Source organism: Onychomys torridus, chromosome 5, assembly GCF_903995425.1.
Source record: "Onychomys torridus chromosome 5, mOncTor1.1, whole genome shotgun sequence".
Lineage (NCBI taxonomy): Eukaryota > Metazoa > Chordata > Mammalia > Rodentia > Cricetidae > Onychomys > Onychomys torridus.
Window position 1 is genome coordinate 78,488,715 of NC_050447.1, and position 19,665 is coordinate 78,508,379.

General features: G+C 40.7%; 1 protein-coding gene across 1 annotated transcript in view; it reads right to left on the minus strand.

Annotated features, from left to right (window-relative positions):
- Window positions 1-19,665, minus strand: part of C5H10orf67 (chromosome 5 C10orf67 homolog) — a 112,040-nt gene that overhangs the window by 27,223 nt on the left and 65,152 nt on the right. The window contains exons 11-14 of the mRNA XM_036188878.1: window positions 11,890-11,952; window positions 11,501-11,580; window positions 11,360-11,425; window positions 2,209-2,296 (exon numbers count right to left, since the gene is read on the minus strand). Of these exons, the coding sequence (XP_036044771.1) occupies window positions 2,209-2,296; window positions 11,360-11,425; window positions 11,501-11,580; window positions 11,890-11,952 (297 nt within the window). The remainder of the gene's footprint in view (window positions 1-2,208; window positions 2,297-11,359; window positions 11,426-11,500; window positions 11,581-11,889; window positions 11,953-19,665) is intronic.

Below are 19,665 nucleotides of genomic sequence, written 5' to 3' on the forward strand. Positions count from 1 at the left end.
TTTTGCTTTGAGGACACTTACCAAACTTAACACACACACACACACACACACACACACACACACACACACACACATATATATATATATATATGTGTGTGGTCAAAGGCTCCTTTAACTCAGAGGTAGAGGACAAAACTCAGAATCCACTTAAAATGTGTGATTTAACAAGACACCTTGCTTCATGATGACTCCAGAGTCTTAGTAATGCAAAGTGGATGTATGTGTAGGGCTGAGGGGAGAAGATGGCACCATATATATAATGCATATAAAGCAAAGCTGTAATAAGCTTGAAGTTTTTCCAGACATCTATATCTGCTAGCTTGCCACAGGACATAGCAATAAAAGTTAAAGGTGATTTTTATTATTGATTTATTTGCAGCAGATATGATAAACCACTGGCTAAGGTGACTTAAGAAATACAATTTAACAAATAAAAGTTCCAGCAGTACATTTTTAAGGAATGGATACATTGATTATAAGTGCCCTCAAAAAAATACTAAATATGTCTGATGGTGTGACACAGACTTCTTGTGGGATTTTCTGTTCTGTTGGTCTAGCTGGTTAAACATTGAAGATGAAGATGATGCCAAATGAATTTGCAAACTTCAGTGAGAAGAAGAAAAGGCAGGGAGAAAGATATTAGGCATCTTCTCTGTGTAGACTAGTTTGGGAATATTTCAGGAGACAAACTTTCTTTTTCTTTCTTTCTTTCTTTCTTTCTTTCTTTCTTTCTTTCTTTCTTTCTTTCTTTCTTTCTTCCTTCCTTCCTTCCTTCCTTTCTTTCTTTCTCTCTTTCTCTTTCTTTCTTTTTCTTTCCCTCTTTCCTTCCTTCCTTCCTCTCTGTCTGTCTGTCTGTCTGTCTGTCTCTCTCTTTCTTTTTTCTTTCTCTCTTTTTTCTGGTTTATTGAGACAGGGTTGCTCTGTGTAATAGCCCTGGATGTCCTGGAACTTGCTTTATAGACCAGGCTGGCCTTGAACTCACAGAGATCTGCCTGCCTCTGCCTCTCGAGTGCTGGGATCAAAGACTTGCACCACCACTGCCCTGCTCAGGAGACAATTCTTAAACCCTCAGGTTTCTAAATAGATTTAGTTAAAAATACTATCTTGACAGGATATTTCAGAATGCTTTGTCACAACTTAGACCTAGAAAAGTCTTAAAGTGAAAAATGTTGAAAAGAATTGGAAAGAAATTTATTTTAGACTATAAGCCTCCTAAAGCCACACCCTATGGCCTGTTTCTTACACCCTGTTCTAAAAACAAACCAAAAAAAGCTTGACTTATGTCATGGCATCAGCAGTTTAAAGGGGTACCATGCTGACTGACTGGCTAGTTGAAATGGACCAGATCTGTTTCTGCATCTTTCCTTGTATCAGCAGGACTCTCTCATTGAAACAAGATAAGTAAAAGTCTATATTAGAGTTGGATTTGATCTGCAGGTATGTTGGGTCACCAAGGTTTACCTCCCTAACATGGCCCTAACACATGATGAGGTGGTGCCTCGTGGGAGGTCTTTATATCACTCTGGTGTGTGTACTTAGGTTTTTGTTCATGTGAAACCATTGGGTTTTCACTAGATGGTGGTTGCATGGAGTCAGCATGGATTCTCTTGTTCTCTTTGCTTCCTGGGTCAGGATGTGACCACTTGACTCTCCTGCCATTGCTGTTTGTCATGAAATGGTGCAGTCCTTGCCACCAGCCTATATAATGTTATCTGGACTTTGAGGCTTCAGCTGTGAGCTAAGTGAACTGCTTTGATTCAAAGGTCTTAATTATTTTGTCCTAGTGATGTAGATCTGGTAAGTACAGTTTTGAGTCTCAGAATGATGCTTACCTTCTTCCCTTTAGAAGTGACTGGGGACTTGAACTTGAGCTTTGATATTCCCCAACATAGTACTTGTGGTTAAAGATGAACAAATGGGCAGATCCTTCTACTCAGAAAGAGTATCCCATCCTCTGAGATCTGCACTGACTTCTGTCACAGCTCAACCACCATGCTGCATTGTAACAGCCTTATTTACACGTATCTAACATCTATTTCACACTAACTGAGCTCTTCGGGGCCCTTCACTTTGTTCTTCACTTTGTTCTATGCCCTCAGTAGCTAGTAGGGTGATTGTTGTGTGTTATTGCTAGAGCCTATAACGTGAAAGGAATTCAATAAATATGTGTCTTTCATAGACACAGACACATGTATTCAAAGTACTTACAATGTAATTGAAGGAGGTGTCAGCAATCATTGCAAATTGCCGGAAAAGTGTGTGTCTAGTAAACATTTCATCCTTTAGAATATGGAAACTGAAACAAAAGAAGCGATATAATAAGATGTATAAACATCATAGGATAAGACCAACACTTATCATGTGGGTAGGGACCACATTAGAAATATTTGAAACGTTGCCAAGTAAAATGCTAATTTTAGCTTAATTCTTCTTCCTAAAAAAACAAAACAAAACAAAACACCCTGCATTTCCTAGCTCTGAAAAGTATAGCAGTAACATCAATGACTACCCCTCCAGACTGTAGGTTCTCATGGAAATGAATGAGGGTATTTTTGAGAAATGGCTGTTTTTGGCTCTAAGGCCAAATACCCAAGGAGAGTCTGAGATATGTTATTCTACTAGAAATCAAGGAAATCATCACAGATTAGATCAAAACAGTGCATTCTTCATCTTTGAAAGGCTTTCACCGACTTAAGATTGGAGAAATTAAGCATTAGAAATAATAAGAATCACAACTTTGAGACCCCAGCCACTTCCTGAGACTCAGAGACCAGCCCCTAGCTCCCATCCACCCTCCGGAACTCCCATCTGGACCAGAGGTGAGTAGCTGGGGTCACCACACCCAGAGAGGTCCCAGCCCTGGGCACCAGCCATTCCAGGGAAGACCTGCCCAACTTGGCCCCAGGTTCTGGCCATAGGGCAGGACCCCCATCCCTACCAGGAAGGTTCCCCCTCTCCACGACCCTCTGGTGGACCCTACAACCTCCACGCCCTGCCCCCACACCCATCTGCCGGAGACCCCAGCCACTTCCTGAGACTCAGAGTCCAGCTCCCAACTCCCATCCGGCCAGCACTCTCATCTGGACCAGAGCTTCCATCTGGACCAGAGAGAGGCTCCCTAAATCTGTCAGCTCTGGGTTGGGGATTTAGCTCAGTGGTAGAGCGCTTGCCTAACAAGCGCAAGACCCTGTGTTCCATCCTCAGCTCAAAAAAAAAAAAAAAAAAAATCTGACAGCTCTGCCTGGACCAAGTGCACTGATAAGACCAAGAAGAACAAATCCACAAGGAGATCTGCAGATGTCAAAGCAGAAGTACATACAACAAAACAAAAAGAAATACAGCATCACCAGAACCTAGCCCTTCTCCAACAGCTAGACCTGAACATCACAGAATGGAAGAAGAAGAAGAAAACAACCTTATAAGTAACACCATGGAGAGGCTAGAGCCTTATATAGAAGACATCAAAAATAAAGTGGAGGAACAGACAAACAAAAAATGGGAAGGATGCTATAAAAAACGAGGAAAGGACAAATAAAGCAAAAGAAAACAATAAGTCCCTGAAAGAAAATCATGAAAAAGCAATGAAACAGATGAGGGAAACAGTCCAAGACCTGAAGAGGGAAATAGAAAAAAAGGAAGAAGACACCAGCAGAGGGAATGCTGGAAATAGAAAATCTGAGTAAACGAACAAGAACTTCAGAATGTAAGAGATGGAAGAGAGGATCTCTGGTGTTGAAGATATATTAGAAGAAATAGATTCATCAGTCAAAGAAAACACTAAAGCCAATTAAGTCATGACCCAAAATGTCCAAGAAATCTGGGACACCATGAAAAGACCAAACCTATGAATAATAGGGATAGAGGAAGAAGAAGAATACCAACTCAAAGGCACAGAAAATATATTTAACAAGATCATAGAAGAAAACGTTCCCAACTTAAAGAAAGAAATGCCTATGATGATAGAAGAAGCCTATAGCACACCAAACAGACTAGACCCCCCAAAAAGTCCCCTCACCACATAATAATTAAACAACTAAATGTACAGAATAAAGAAAGAATATTAAGGGCAGCAAAGGAAAAAGGCCAAGTGACTTATAAAGGAAAACCCATCAGAATAACACCCGATTTCTCAATGGAGACTTTGAAAGCCAGACGGACCTGGACAGATATAATGCAGACACTAAGAGACCATGGATGCCAGCCTAGACTAATATACCCAGCAAAACTTTCAATCATCATAGATGGAGTGAACAAGACCTTCCAAGACAAAACCAGATTTAAACAATACTTATCCACAAACCCAGCCCTACAGAAAGCACTAGAAGGAAAATTCTAACCTAAGGAAGTCAGATACACCCTCAAAAACACAGGCAATAGATAATACCACAGCAGTAAACCCCAAAGAAGAGAAGTATACACACACTACCACCAAAAAATAAAAATAATAACAGGAATGAACAACCGTTGGTCATTAATATCCCTTAATATCAATGGACTTAATTCACCTATAAAAGAGACAGACTAACAAAATGGATATGAAAACAGGACCCATCTTTCTGCTGCATACAAGAAACACACCTCAAATTCAAAGACAGACACCTCCTAAGAATAAAAGGCTGGGAAAAGACTTTCCAATCAAATGGTCTTAAGAAGCAAGCTGTTGTAGCCATCCTAATATCCAGCAAAATAGACTTCAAACTAAAATCAATCAAAAGAGATGATGAAGGACATTACATACTCATTGCAGGAAAGATCCACCAAGATGAAGTTTCAATTCTGAACATTTATGCCCCAAAGACAAGGGCATGCACATATGTAAAATAAACATTACTAAAGCTTAAATCACATATAAAACCCCACACATTAATAGTGGGAGACTTCAACACCCCCACTTTCACCTCTGAACAGATCTGCCAAATTGAAACAGAGACATAATGGACTTATGTGATGTTATGACTAAAAATGGACTTAATCGATATCTACAGAACATTCCACCCAAACAAAAAAGAATATACCTTCTTCTCAGCACCCCATGGAACCTTCTCTAAAATTGACCACATATTTGGCCACAAAGCAAATCTCAACAGATACAAAACAATTGGAATAACCTCCTGTGTTCTATCAGACCACCATGGTTTAAAGTTAGATTTCAACAACAGAAAAAACTACAGAAAACCTACAATCTCATGGAAACTGAATGATGCTCAACTGAATCACCAATAGGTTAAGGAAGAAATAAAGAAAGAAATTAAAGACTTCCTAGAGAACAATGAAAATGAATACACCACATACCCAAACTTATGGGACACTATGAAAGCAGTGCTAAGAGGGAAATTCATAGCACTGAATGCCCACATAAAGAAGCTGGAGAAATCTCACGCTAGTGACTTGACAGCACACTTGAAAGCCCTTGAACAGGAAGAAGCAAAGTCTCCCAGGAGGAACAGACGCCAGGAAATTATCAAATTGAGAGCTGAAATCAATAAAATAGAAATAAAGAGAATAATACAAAGGATTAATGAAACAAAGAGTTGGTTCTTTGAGAAGATCAACAAAATAGATAAGCCCTTATCCAAACTAACCAAAAGACAGAGGGATAGCATCCAAATTAATGAAATCAGAAGTGAAAAGAGGGACATAACAACAGACAATGAGGAAATCCAGAGAATCATCAGGTCATACTTCAAAAACCTCTACTCCACAAAACTGGAAAATCTAAAAGAAATGGATAATTTTCTGGATAGGTACCACATACCTAAGTTAAATCAAGACCAGATAAACCATTTAAATAGTCCAATAACCCTTAAGGAAATAGAATCAGTCATTAAAAGTCTCCCAACCAAAAAAAGCCCAGGACCAGATGGTTTCAGTGCAGAATTCTACCAGATCTTCAAGGAAGACTTAATACCAATACTCTGTAAATTGTTCCACACAATAGAAGCAGAACTCCTTCTATGAGGCTACAATTACCCTGATTCCTAAACCAAACAAAGATGCAACAAAGAAAGAGAACTACAGACTGATCTCCCTCATGAACATTGATGCAAAAATACTCAATAAAATACTGGCAAACAGACTCCAAGAACACATCAAAACAATTATCCAACATGATCAAGTAGGTTTCATCCCAGGGATGCAAGGGTGGTTCAACATATGAAAGTCCATCAATGTAATACACCATATAAACAAACTCAAAGAAAAAAACCACATGATCATCTCACTAGACGCAGAAAAGACATTTGACAAAATCCAACACCCCTTCATAATAAAGGTCTTGGAGTGATCAGGAAATACAGGGCACATACCTAAACATAATAAAGGCAATCTACAGCAAGCCAACAGCCAACATCAAATTAAATGGAGAGAAACTCAAAGCAATACCACTAAAATCAGGAACAAGGCAAGGCTGTTCCCTCTCCCCATACTTATTCAATATAGTACTTGAAGTTCTAGCCAGAGCAATAAGACAACATAAAGAGATTAAGGGGATACAAATTGGAAAGGAAGAAGTCAAGCTTTCCCTATTTGCAGATGACATGATAGTATACATGAGTGACCCCAAAAATTCAACCAAGGAACTGATACAGCTTACAAAAACCTTCAGCAACATAGCAGGATACAAGATCAAGTCAAAAAAACCAGTAGCCCTCCTATATACAATAGACAAACAGGCTGAGAAGGAGATGAGAGACACATCACCCTTTACAATAGCCACAAATGATATAAAGTACTTTGGGGGTTACTCTAACTAAGCATGTGAAGGACCTATATGACAAGAACTTTAAATCCCTGAGAAAAGAAATTGAAGAAGATGTCAGAAAATGGAAAGATCTCCCATGCTCATGGATAGGCAAGATTTACATAGTAAAAATGGCGATCTTACCAAAAGCAATCTACAGATTCAATGTAATCCCCATCAAATTACCAACACAATTCTTCACAGACCTAGAAAGAATAATAATCAACTTCATATGGAAAAACAAAAAAACCCAGGATAGCCAAAAGAATCCTGTACAATAAAACAACCTCTGGAGGCATCATGATCCCCAACCTCAAGCTCTACTATAGAGCTACTGTAATAAAAACAGCTTGGTACTGGCATAAAAACTGACATATGGATGAATGGAATCGAATTGACAACCCTGACATTAACCTGCACACCTATGAATATATAATTTTTGACAAAGAAGCCAAAATGTACAATGGAGAAAAGAAAGCATCTTCAACAAATGGTGCTGGCATAACTGGATGTCAATGTGTAGAAGGCTGCAAATAGATCCATATCTGTCACTGTGCACAAAACTTAAGCCCAAGTGGATCAAAGACCTCAACATAAATCCAGTTACTCTGAACCTGATAGAAGAGAAAGTAGAAAGAAGTCATGAACGCATTGGCACTGGAGATCACTTTCTAAATATAACACCAGTAGCACAGACACTGAGAGAAACAATCAATCAATGGGACCTGTTGAAACTGAGAAGCTTATGTAGAGCAAAGGACACGGTCAACAAGACAAAGCGACAGCCTACAGAATGGGAAAAGGTCTTCACCAACCCCACATCTGACAGAGGGCTGATACCCAGAATATATAAAGAACTCAAGAAATTAGACATCAAAATGCCCAACAGTCCAATTGAGAAATGGGCTACAGAACTAAACAGAGAATTCTCCACAGAGGAAGTTCAAATGGCTGAAAGACATTTAAGGAATTGCTCAACATCCCTAATTATCCGGGAAATGCAAATCAAAATGACTCTGAGATACCACTTTACACCTGTCAGAATGGCTAAGATCAAAAACACAGAAGACAACTTATGCTGGAGAAGATGTGGAGCAAGGGGAACTCTCCTCCATTGGGGGTGGGAATGCAAGCTTGTACAGCCACTTTGGAAATGAATATGTCACTTCCTTATAAAATTGGGAATCCATCTCCCCCAAGACCCAGCTGTAGCACTCTTGGGCGTATACTAAAGGAATGCTCAATCATACCACAAGGGCATTTGCTCAGCTATGTTCATATCAGCATTGTTTGTAATAGCCAGAACCACGAAACAACCTAGATGCCCTTCAACTGAAGAATGGATAAAGAAAATATGGTACATATACACAATGGAGTACCACCCCACAGAGAAAAACAATGACATCATGAGGTTTGTAGGCAAATGGATGGATCTAGAAAAAAAACATCATGAGTAAGGTAACCCAGACTCAGAAAGACAAACATGGTATATACTCACTCATAGTAGGATACTACATGTAAAACAAAGATGACTAGAGTGCTACACAACTCCAGGGAGGCTACCTAGAAAACGGGACCCTAGAAAAGACACAGGGATTGCCCAGTGACAGAGAAATGGATGAGATCTACATGAACAACCTGGACGACTGTGGGAGTAATGAAGGGCAAGGTTCAAGGGAAAGAGAGCTTAGGGGAGCAGGAGATCCCAGCTGGATCAAGAACAGAAAGGGAGAATGAGAAATAACAGACCATGATAAATGAAGACCACATGAGAAAAGGAAGAAGCAAAGTGCTAGAGAGGTCCCCAGAAATCCACAATGATACCTCCACTATAGACTACTGGCAATGGTTGAGAGAAAGCCTGATCTGACCTAGTCTGGTGATTAGGTGGCAAACACCCTAACGGTCATGCTGGAACTCTCATCCAATAACTGATGGAAATGGATGCAGAGATCCTCAGCCAGGCCCCAGGTGGAGCTCCAGGAGTCCAATTGTCAAGAAAGAGGAGGGACTGTAAGAGTGTGAATTGTTGAGACCAAGATTGGAAAAGCACAGGGACAAATAGCCAAACTAATGGAAACACATGAATTATGAACCAGGGGCTGTGGAGCCCCCAACTGGATCAGGCCCTCTGGATAGGTGGGGCAGTTGAATAGCTTGAACTGTTTGGGAGGCACCCAGGCAGTGGGACCCAGACCTATCCTTAGTGCATGAGCTGGCTGTTTGGAACCTTGGGCTTACACAGGGACACATGCTCAGCCTGGAAGGAGGGGACTGGACCTGCCTGTGCTGAATCCACCAGGTTGAATTGAATCCCCAGGGGAGTCTTGGCCTTGGAGTAGATGGGAATGGAGGGGAGGGGATGGGGGAAGGTGGGGGCAGGAGGGGGGAGGACAGGGGAACCCATGGCTGATGAGTAAAATTAAAACACAAATATAATAAATAAAAAAAGGAGAAGAAAAAAAGAATCACAACTTCTCTCTTAGGAAATATTTAGCTTATTTTAATTGTGGATAGTGCAACGAGGAGACTCACTGTTAGTGATACATGAGTTGGGAATGTAGCTGGATATGCTTTTTCTAGTAATTGTAAGTGAATAAAAATATCAGGGCAGTATCTTGATGATAGAACACTTGCCTAGCATGGGCAAGGCCCTTGGTTCCACCCCCAGCATCAGGGAAATCAAGCAATCAACAACAATAACAACAACTACAACAAAACAGCTAATGACCTTTGAAATTTCTTCCTATGTCCTCCCTTTTTGAACATGAAGTTTTATTAGTGTTATTGACAGCTGTGTCAATATAATGCCCATCCCACTTTGCACTTGGGAGCAAAAGCTCTTGTCCACAGCTTTGGGAGTCCATGAGAATGAATTTATAGCCAGAACCTTACTGATCCTGAATTTAGATAATATGAATCGAGACTTTGAGGTATGAGTCTTAGAAAGGGTTTAGACATGAGCTGACACTATGATGAGTAGGGTTAGGGCAGGAAGACTTAAAATGCCCTGGGATAGCACTTTGCATGCAGTACAGGCATGCACATTTGGGGGGACAAAAGAGTAACCAAGGTGGACTGAATATTCCTCAACACCAAAATGCCCATTCCTTCCCCATTCCCTCTTTGTAATGTGTGTAGGTGTGCATGACCCTGTGCAGGTGTGCATGCCTCTGTGCAGGTGTGCATGCCCCTGTGCAGGTGTGCATGCCTCTGTGCAGGTGTGCATGTCCCTGTGCAGGTGTGCATGCACATGCCGCAGAGTGTGGAAGTCAGAAGACAGCTATGGGAGTAATTTCTCTTGTTCCACCACATGGGACTGAAGTCATTTCTTTTTTTCCACCAGGAGGACTGCTGTGAGTTCAAGACTTGCCTGGACTTTAGAGTAACACCTTGTATCAGATAGCCAAAAATAAAAAGGATACACATTTCACAGAGCACAGGAGTCACCAGCAGATCCATGGGACTGAACAGGAGCACAAAGGAGAATTTTCACCTGAGGAGACTTGTGCTCACCATCTGGAACTGTTTCTGGTGTTACGTAAGATCTTGGTTGCTAGCCAGTCCTAACTATTTCAGCACCAGGTGTAGGATTTTTACACATGATGGATATCATGTGCTTATGACATGTAGGGTAAATGTAGTGTTTTATTGCCCTGCAGAGCAAATTGCAATGTATTCATGTCATACACGAGCTTTAAGCTTGGCATATACTGACCCAAATCAGTCCGTCACTGCCCTTCACAATTAAGTTTCTTGAATGGTATTATGTGATATAATATAATTATGCGATAACTAAGAAAATGTGGGGGGAAATTAAGTGAGGAAACAAGTGGACAGGAAATGTATTTAAATGTTCAGACAATAGGGCAAAGGGGAGAAAAAGCATTTACCCTGCACAGCATTTATATTCAATGCAAAAATGCGATGCTGTTATTCAGGATTTTAGTTTCTCCTTCCGCTCCTTCGCACTCCCTTCTCTTGGTCTTTCCTTCCATCCTTTCTTGTTCATGTTTTCTTAGACAATGTTTCACTTATAGAGTCCAGGCTGTCTCTGAACTCCCTATGTAGCCAAGGCTAACCTCATACTCTTGGCAATCCTCCTGCTCCATTCTTCCAAGTGCTGGGATTACAGGTATGTATTACAATACCTGGCCCAGAATTTCACAGTTCCACTTTTGCCATTTAAAAAAAAACCAAACATAATTCTGGGAGAAGAAATTAAATGATTATGTGAGTAAAGTGTGGGTGAGAGATTAAGGAATTGTGGCTAAAGGAGATTAGGATATGAAGTAATTTGTGAAGATGATGCAAACCACTTTTCATGATTATGTGCAAACTGCTGCTGAAGAAGATTCCTGGATAGGTTGGACTACATTCAGGATGGAAACAAAGAACTAGAGAATGGGAGTGTTGAATTCCTCTTTCTTTTAAGTGACTATGAATACTTTTCTATTTTAAACCACGTTGTAGTTCTTATTAAAAGTACATGAAGTCATTTATCATTAATTAATATAGAAAGAAAAACACAAGAGTTCCAGTTGTCCCAAAAGATGAGTGGCTGTATTTCTACAAATGGAATTTATCTATATACCTATACCACCACAGTATACACTATACCTGTTCCTGAGGATGATGAATTTCCTCTCCCAGTTTTTGTTGATCCGATCAGCTTCTTTTCTAAACCTAGAACACATTTGCATGTGGTTAGATAGTGTCTTGGCTGCAGACAGACACCATGTGAATCATTAAGCCCAGTACCTCTCCATCTTCTTCTTTTGATCCTCTAATGCCGTTTTTAATTTCTGTATCTCATCCTGTAAAGCTTTTTTGTCTTCATCCTTTTAACAGAAAACACAAAAACCCAGCATAAGCTTAAGGATATTCATGGTTCCACTCCTTCCTCCTAAGTGAGAAAAGGCTGTTTCTGCTAAGTACTAAGGGAATCCTGATTACCACCAACAGAAAGAAATGTTGGAATTCCTTTGAAAGAATAATGAGATTGTTTTGAAAATTCCCAGAAGTCAGAAGGCTTTATGACTATACACTTCTATTTCTGTAATGATTGACTTTGTTACTTCCTAGGAATAGCCAGAATCCATGAGCAACAATGAGGTTAATAATGGAGTTTCCAGTGGTCATTTTCATACCTTAAGCGCCTGTAATTTTACCAATACGTCTTCAGGCACCAGGTGAGGTATTAGGAATGTAACCTGTGAAGAGAATAAATCATAGTAAAGACAAAATATCAGATTAATGCATCAAGATAGTTTTCCTTTCCGTCTTATCTTAGTTTGAAAAAGGAAATAGAGACTTGAAATTTTCCACCTGTAGCCCAGAGGTCTTAACTGCCTCATTAAATCCCTAAAATCCAGTGTACAGAAAACATGTGTGGTTGGTCAATGAGAGCTATAGTAACAGGCCTAACTTTACCATTATACTATACAAAAGATTATTTTATGTTTATGACTGTTTTGCTTGTATGCATACCACCTGTGTTCATTGTGCTCATGGAAGTCAAAAGAAGGCATCAGATCCCCTGGAGCTGGAGTTACAGATCGTTGTGAGCCACCATGTAGATGGTGGGAATTGAACGCAGGTCCTCTGGAAGAGCAGCCAGTGCTCTAACTACTTGAACCATCTCTTCAGCCACATTCACCATTACACTTTTTAAAACCATGAAGGAGGAGCAGGAAGTTATTTTCCTACAAAGTCATAAGCTTTTTTTTTTTTTTAATACTTGAAAATGCTAAGTTTCCATTGCTAGACTTTTCTGTAGAAGAGCCAACAGGTTATTCAGAAGTGAGACTATATTGGGTATAGGATCTTGGGAGATAGTTGGTAAAGTGCTTGCCTTGCAAGCCCCAGGACCAGAGTTCCATTCCCAGAATCCATTTTAAAAATACAGGGCTTTGTGGCATCAGCTTGTAATCTCTGTGCTGGGGAGGATGAGACAGGTGAATCTTCGGGGCTTACTGTCCAGGTTAGTGAGAGATCCTATTTGAAGAAGGAGGAGAGGGAAGAACAGAATGAAAAATGGAGAGGGTGTGTGTCACAATGTTCCAGAGGAGTAATACTTTAATGAATTCTTATGGGCATGTGCTCATAACCACCTGAATTCATCAATATAAAGTATACACTATGTTAAAACTCTTGGCTGGGCTAGAAATATAGCTCAATGGCAGAATACTTAGCTAGTTCATATGAGGTTCCAGTAACATCCCCAGAACCACACACAGACACACAGACACAGACAGACAGGCAGACAGACAGACAGACAGACAGACAGACACACACACACACACACACACACATACACACACACTTTGGTTAATTATATTTCTGTGCAGTAGACAGAAACACTACCACCGCATTTTGCAAATAGGTTCTGATTCCTCCACAGCCCTGTGGGCCATTGCCCTTCTTGATAGAGTGGACTGTGTTAGAGAAAGGGTTAGAAAGAGCTGAGCAGTTCTGCACCCTAAAGAAAAAAGAACTTTCCCTGGCAACCAAAAGTGAAGTCTGAGGTGAAGATGGGGCAAACCCAGGAAGCGGGAGGTACCAGTGTTTGGTGGGCAGCTAATGACCAATACCCAAACTGACAAGTTTGGAATAACAAATTTGGAATAGCCTCTTGATGATACAAACTCAGTCCCTTACCTATGTAAGCCTTCTCAAACTCACCTACACCAAGGTGTAATATGTGCAGGACGTATATGGGAGTGTGGAGAGAAATTACAGCATCAGATTGCACTCAGCCCTGGATTTTGCTGGTTAATTTATATTTTAATTATTTTGTTGCATGTTATCTATCTTATTTTTTTTTCCTGTGTGTGTGGAAGCAAACATGGGCCTCTGGGCATATGTGGTGATCAGAGAACAATTAGGGGGGAGTCAGATCTCTTCTTCTGCCATGTGATCCCAGGGATTGAACCCAGGTCGTCTGGCTTGGCAGAAAGCCCTTTACCCACTTCATGGCTTACTCTTATCATTTTGACTGGATTTAGAAGTCCATATGAGATTATTTGTTTGGTGTGTGTGTGTGTGTGTGTGTGTGTGTGTGTGTGTGTGTGTGTGTAGAGTTCAGAGGTTGATGCTGGGTGTCTCTCTCTATTATTCTCCACCTTGTGTTTTTGAGATAGGTTCTCTCACTGAACCTGGAACTCACTGATAGGCTAGATCATCTGGCCAGTAAGCCCCAAGGATTCTCCTGTCTCTACCTCTCAGTCCTGGGATTACAGGTGCACACTACCATGTCCAGCTTTTTACATGGGTGCATGTGTTCTCTTGTGTGCATAGCAAAGAACTACCCACTGAATAATCTACCTAGTCCTGCTTATGGGATTACAAAACACAGTTCTGGGTATCTGAGAGGGCATTTCCAGAGAGGAATAACTAGGCTGTAAGCCCCATCTTGAATGTGTGTGGCACCATGCTATAGACCGGGGGCAAGGGCAGCTGTGGAATAAAAGGAGAAAGTGGGGAAAGCAGCTAATATAGGCATTCTCTCTCTGCTTCTAGTCAGACATGATCTGAGTGGCTTTGATCCAGTCTACCCTCCCTGATAAGATGGACAGAAATGTCTGAAGCCATGGGTAAAACAATTTTTTCCCTTAAGTTGTTTTCTTGGTAATAGTCATGAAAAGTGTAACAACTACACTGATTAAGCAAAAATGCTAACTAGTGTAGCAAAGCAATCAGAATGTGATGAGATTCAGAAGTTGACTCACTTCAAGGCTGGGATATAGCTCCATTGGTAGAGTGCTGATCTAGAATGCATAAAGCTCTGAATCCAGACTCCAGCACACATAAACTTGGCATGATGATGACTCAGGCAGGCACAGGGAATAGTTTACTAACCTAGGACTCTACTTGGTGTGGGCCCTGTGCATATCCCTCTTCTAACAATGCACTTGGCATTATGAGACTTTTATATGAATATACTATGGAAGCAGCTCTTTTACCTAGCAACCTATTAATAACTGAGGACCCCAATCTGCATGGAGGTATACACCCACTCCCTCTTAATAATGGAGGAAGTTTCTCCTTTCTTTAACAAGCATCAAACTAACAAAGACCTTGTTCATCATTATTTCCGTTGTGTCCAGTCACAGTAAGTGGGAAGCCGCTCTGTCTTGAGTTAGTGTTGGGTATATTCACAGTAAGGCAAACTATACCCTAAAGTGGCCTTTTAGGAAGAAAGCCCTGTTTATCATCTTATTCCTATGCATAATGGAGCATGCATATGATTAAAATTAGATGCATTATGGAAAGGGACATGAACAATAGAGAAAACATTTATATAACAGTCAGTCAAAATACAGAACTGTGGGGGACCTGCCCCCACCTTTACTCCAGGGTACACTTGGGGAGTGAGGGATAAGAGATTTAGATAGAAGGAGAGGAGATAAAAAGACAGAAACACAGGATGGCCTCAGGAGGGCCTGTATCCTTATCCATTGGCCCCTTCTGTCTCTTCTAAAGGGCTTTGTGAAGGAATGCCAAGGGGTGGAGCAAAAGACCTCCCCATAGCTCAGCCAAGTGCAGACCTTTCCAAACACCTGGTAACCACGCACGTGGTCAGTCCATCCCCTCGTGCAGCCCTGCTGGGTAAAGCAAGCTCAGATCTTACAAGGAAACCTCTGTGGGCTCCCACAGAGAACCAACCAAACTGCACTCTTTAAAAACCAAACTTCTTTTAAACTCCATAAAAGTAAGTCCCCCAAAGTAACTAAGGCTATTGAGACTTTTGTTCATGTGGCCTGCTGTCAATCTTGACCATATATTCCATTCTAATATCTACTACTGCTTTGATTGGAAGAAAGTTGCCTTGCTCCCTTTTAATATCTATGTGGGCTTTTATATCAATTCTTTGAATAAGCCAAGAACACGGAGCACCCGATCAAACCCTGACCACCAGGAACAGTGGTGCCCAGCACTCAGGATATGAAGGTGAAGGATTAGAAGTTCAAGGTACTTGTTGGGAGTGGGTTTGAGGTCAGCCTGAGAAACATGGAGGCTCTGTCTTCGAAAATGAACAGACAAATAAGACAACAATTAATCAAAATTACAGGTTCCCCATGCCTGGGGGCAGCCTTTTATCCTTGGCTTTTAACACATTTAGATTCTGTGTAACCATTGGAAAAGCTGGGGAAGAATTATGAAAATGAGAAAGTCACTGAAGTGACACAAGGCAGACACATTTAAGGATCACTCCATCTATTTGTTCTCAACAGGGACAGTCTACTTGAATGGCCTCTCCACCAAGGTATGGAGTACAGGGTGAAGTCAGTGCCCTTTGGTCAGCTGAAGGCCATGGGGGTCACTGAACAAAAGGTCCAAGCACTCCAAGGCTTTCACCACTATGCTAATGAAAAGGTACCCAAGTTGTTGTTGTTGTTATTATTATTATTATTATTGCTTTTTGAGACAGGGTTTCTCTGTGTAGTTTTGGTGCCTGTTCTGGATCTCGCTCTGTAGACCAGGCTGGCCTTGAACTCACAGAGATCTGCTTGGCTCTACCTCCAAAGTGCTGGGATTAAAGGCATGCACCACCATCACTTGGCCAGGTACCCAAGTTTTAAAAACTCAGACAATTAGGAAAACAAGCTGCCATATTGGAAGCCATTGATGTCTTACTTCATACCATCCAAATTCATGTCAGTGATTAACGATTTATTTTAACATCCTGCTTTTGAATACGTAGTGAAATTTTGTATTGATTTCTAAGGTTCTATTTTTCTCATAAGATGATCAGCCATGGAGCTAGAGATAAGACTGCTGCAGCATATCTTCTATAATGCAAATAAATAATTATTCAGTCTTCCCAGAAGATAGCTCAGTTGTGACAATGAGATAGCATTTCTTTTCATCAGAAACAAAACAAAGCAAAGCAAAGCACCTCATATTGACTACAGTATTTGTTCCTTGTCCCAAGTCAAATTTTCCACCTTGCTCCAGCACATTATTGAATCTTAGCTCTGTCCACATGAAAATGTCATTTTGTTTTGCCAGCTGCTGACATTCCACTGTCTCTGGAATACACATGCTGGCCTTTTTGTGGTCGCTTCATTGACAGGTGCAAACACTGGACTACCAAACAATGGATGGAAATGAAAATGAATGGTCATATTAATAGGACAGCACTTAGCTTCCTGAGTGGGAAAATACAAATTAAATGACTGTACTTGTACTGTCAAACTGTGATTATGAATAATTTTTATAAGTATGCTTCTTTTTTGAATTTATAACTAAAATTTCCTAACCTAGAATATTTATTTTAGGGACTGGAGAGATGGCTCAGAGTTAAGAGCACTGGTTGCTCTTGCAGAAGACCCGAGTTACATTTGCAGCATCTAGATGGTGGCTCACAACCATCTGTAATTCCAGTTCCAGGGACTCCAACACCCTCTTCTGGCCTCTGTGAAAACCAGGCATACAAGTGGTTCACAGACATACATACATGTAAGCAAAACACCCATAAATATAAAATAAAATTTATAAAATAATGAAAATAATTTTTTGTTTTATAATAGAACTCATGCTTCTTAAATTTCTTAACATTTATACAAAATAATTTCTTAAATTTAGAACCCTTTAAAATCTGCCCAATAACCCCAGGCTATATTCTCTTTCCTGAGCTCCATACTAGGGCCCACAGCACTGGCAGCCTTACAGGAGGCCAGGCTGGTCCTAGGAACCCCAGGAAAGACACTGCCCACCACCCACAAAACCCCTTTAAGCCTGTCCAACAACTCCAGACTGCACACTCCATCCATCCCCCCACCACACCACACCTGGCTCTGTAGCCTGGTTTAAAACTTCAGAAGAAGACTCCCATGTTAGGCTAGAACTAGAGAGCCCTGGCCTACAACTTCAGAAGCAGACTTCGGCTTTCCTGGAGCACAGGCCAGATCTAGGGATCCCAGTCCTGGCAGCTGTACTGGAGGCCAGGCTGGTGGTGCTTGGACCCTAGAGGCCAAACTAGATTTAGGAACTCCAGACTGCAGCCCCCTTCCTATGGGCTCCATATCCTGGTCTACAACTCCAAAAGGAGACTTTGCCTCTATCAGAGCCCAGGCCCAATCTAGGGACTCCTGGCCCAAAAAACCCTAGAGAGGACACTGTACTGGACTTGAAGACCCGCTAGTCACCAGAACGCTTGGCCATTTAGGCCAGAAGTCCAGAGAGGAAAGAGAAACTAAGGAACAGAACTCACATCCAACAAAGACAAATGCAAGACTCAACACCTAGACCTATAATCATCCCAAACCCAGATGCCTGAACACCAGTGTAAGAACACAATCAATAACAGAAAGGGCAATGTGGTATCCTCACCAGAGCCCAGCTATTTTACAACAGCAAGGCCTGAACAATCCAACATAGCTGAAGCACAAGAAAACAACCTTAAAAATGACTTTATGAAGATAATAGATGTCCTTGAAGAAGATATATTAAAAAAAAAAAACCTATTAGAATGCCGGGTGGTGGTGGCACATGCCTTTAATCCCAGTACTTGGGAGGCAGAGGCAGGTGGATCTCTGTGAGTTTGAGGCCAGCCTGGTCTCCAAAACGAGTTCCAGGAAAGGTGCAAAGTTACACAGAGAAATCCTGTCTTGAAAAACCAAAATCAATCAATCAATCAATCAATCAATCAATCAATCCATTAGAGAAATTGAGGAAAAGACAAACAAAAAACTAGAAGATATCAATAAATCCCTAAAAGAAAGGCAAGAAAAATGAATAGATGAAGGAAAGTCCCCTTGCCATATAATAAGCAAAGCATTAAACATACAGAACAAAGAAAGAATATTAAAAATGGCAAGGGGAAAAGGCCAAGTAACATATAAAGGCAGAGCCATTAGAATGACACCCAACTTCTCAACAGACCCTAGAATCCAAAGTGCCTGGATTAATGTCTTGCAGAAGCTAAGAGACGATGGATGCTGGCTCAGACTACTATACTCAGCAAAACTGTCAATCACCATAGATGGAGAAAACAAGATATTTCATGACAACGTCAAATTTAAACAATATCTATACATAAATCCAGCCCTACAAATGGTACTAAAAGGGAAACTCCAACCGCAAGAAGCTAACTGCACCCACAAAAACACAGGCAATAGATAATCTCACAGCAAAACCCAAAACAAAGGAAGACACACACAGACACAGACACACACAGAGACACAGACACACACAGACACACACACAGACACACACACAGACACACACAAACACACACACACACACACAGACACACACAGACACACACACACACACACACACACACACACACACACACACAAATCACCACCACCACCAAAATAATAGGAAATAACAACCTTTGGTCATTAATATCCATCAACATCAATGGACTCAATTTGCCAATAAAAATACACAGGATAATGGAATGGATACAAAGACAGGATCCATCATTCTGCTACATACTAAGAAACACACTTCAACACCAAAGATAGACATTACCTCAGAGTAAACAGAGATTTTCTAATCAAATGGACCTAAGAAGCAAGCTGGTATAGCTATCCCCAATACCTAAAAAAATAGACTTCCAACCAAAATTAATCAAAAGAGATGGAGAAGGACATTTCATATTCATCAAAGGAAAAATTCACCAAGATGATGTCTCAATTCTGAATATCTATGCCCCAAATCTAAGGGCACCCACATTTCTAAAAGAAAAATTACTAAAGCTTAAATCATACACTGAACCCTACACATTAATAGTGGGAGACTTCAATAGCAAACTCTCATCAATGGACAGGTCATATAGACAGAAACTTAACAAAGAAATAATGGAACTAAAAGATGTTATGACTCAAATGGATCTAACAGATATCTACAAAATATTTCACCCAAACACAAAGGGATATACCTTCTTCTCAGCACCAGATGGAACCTTCTCC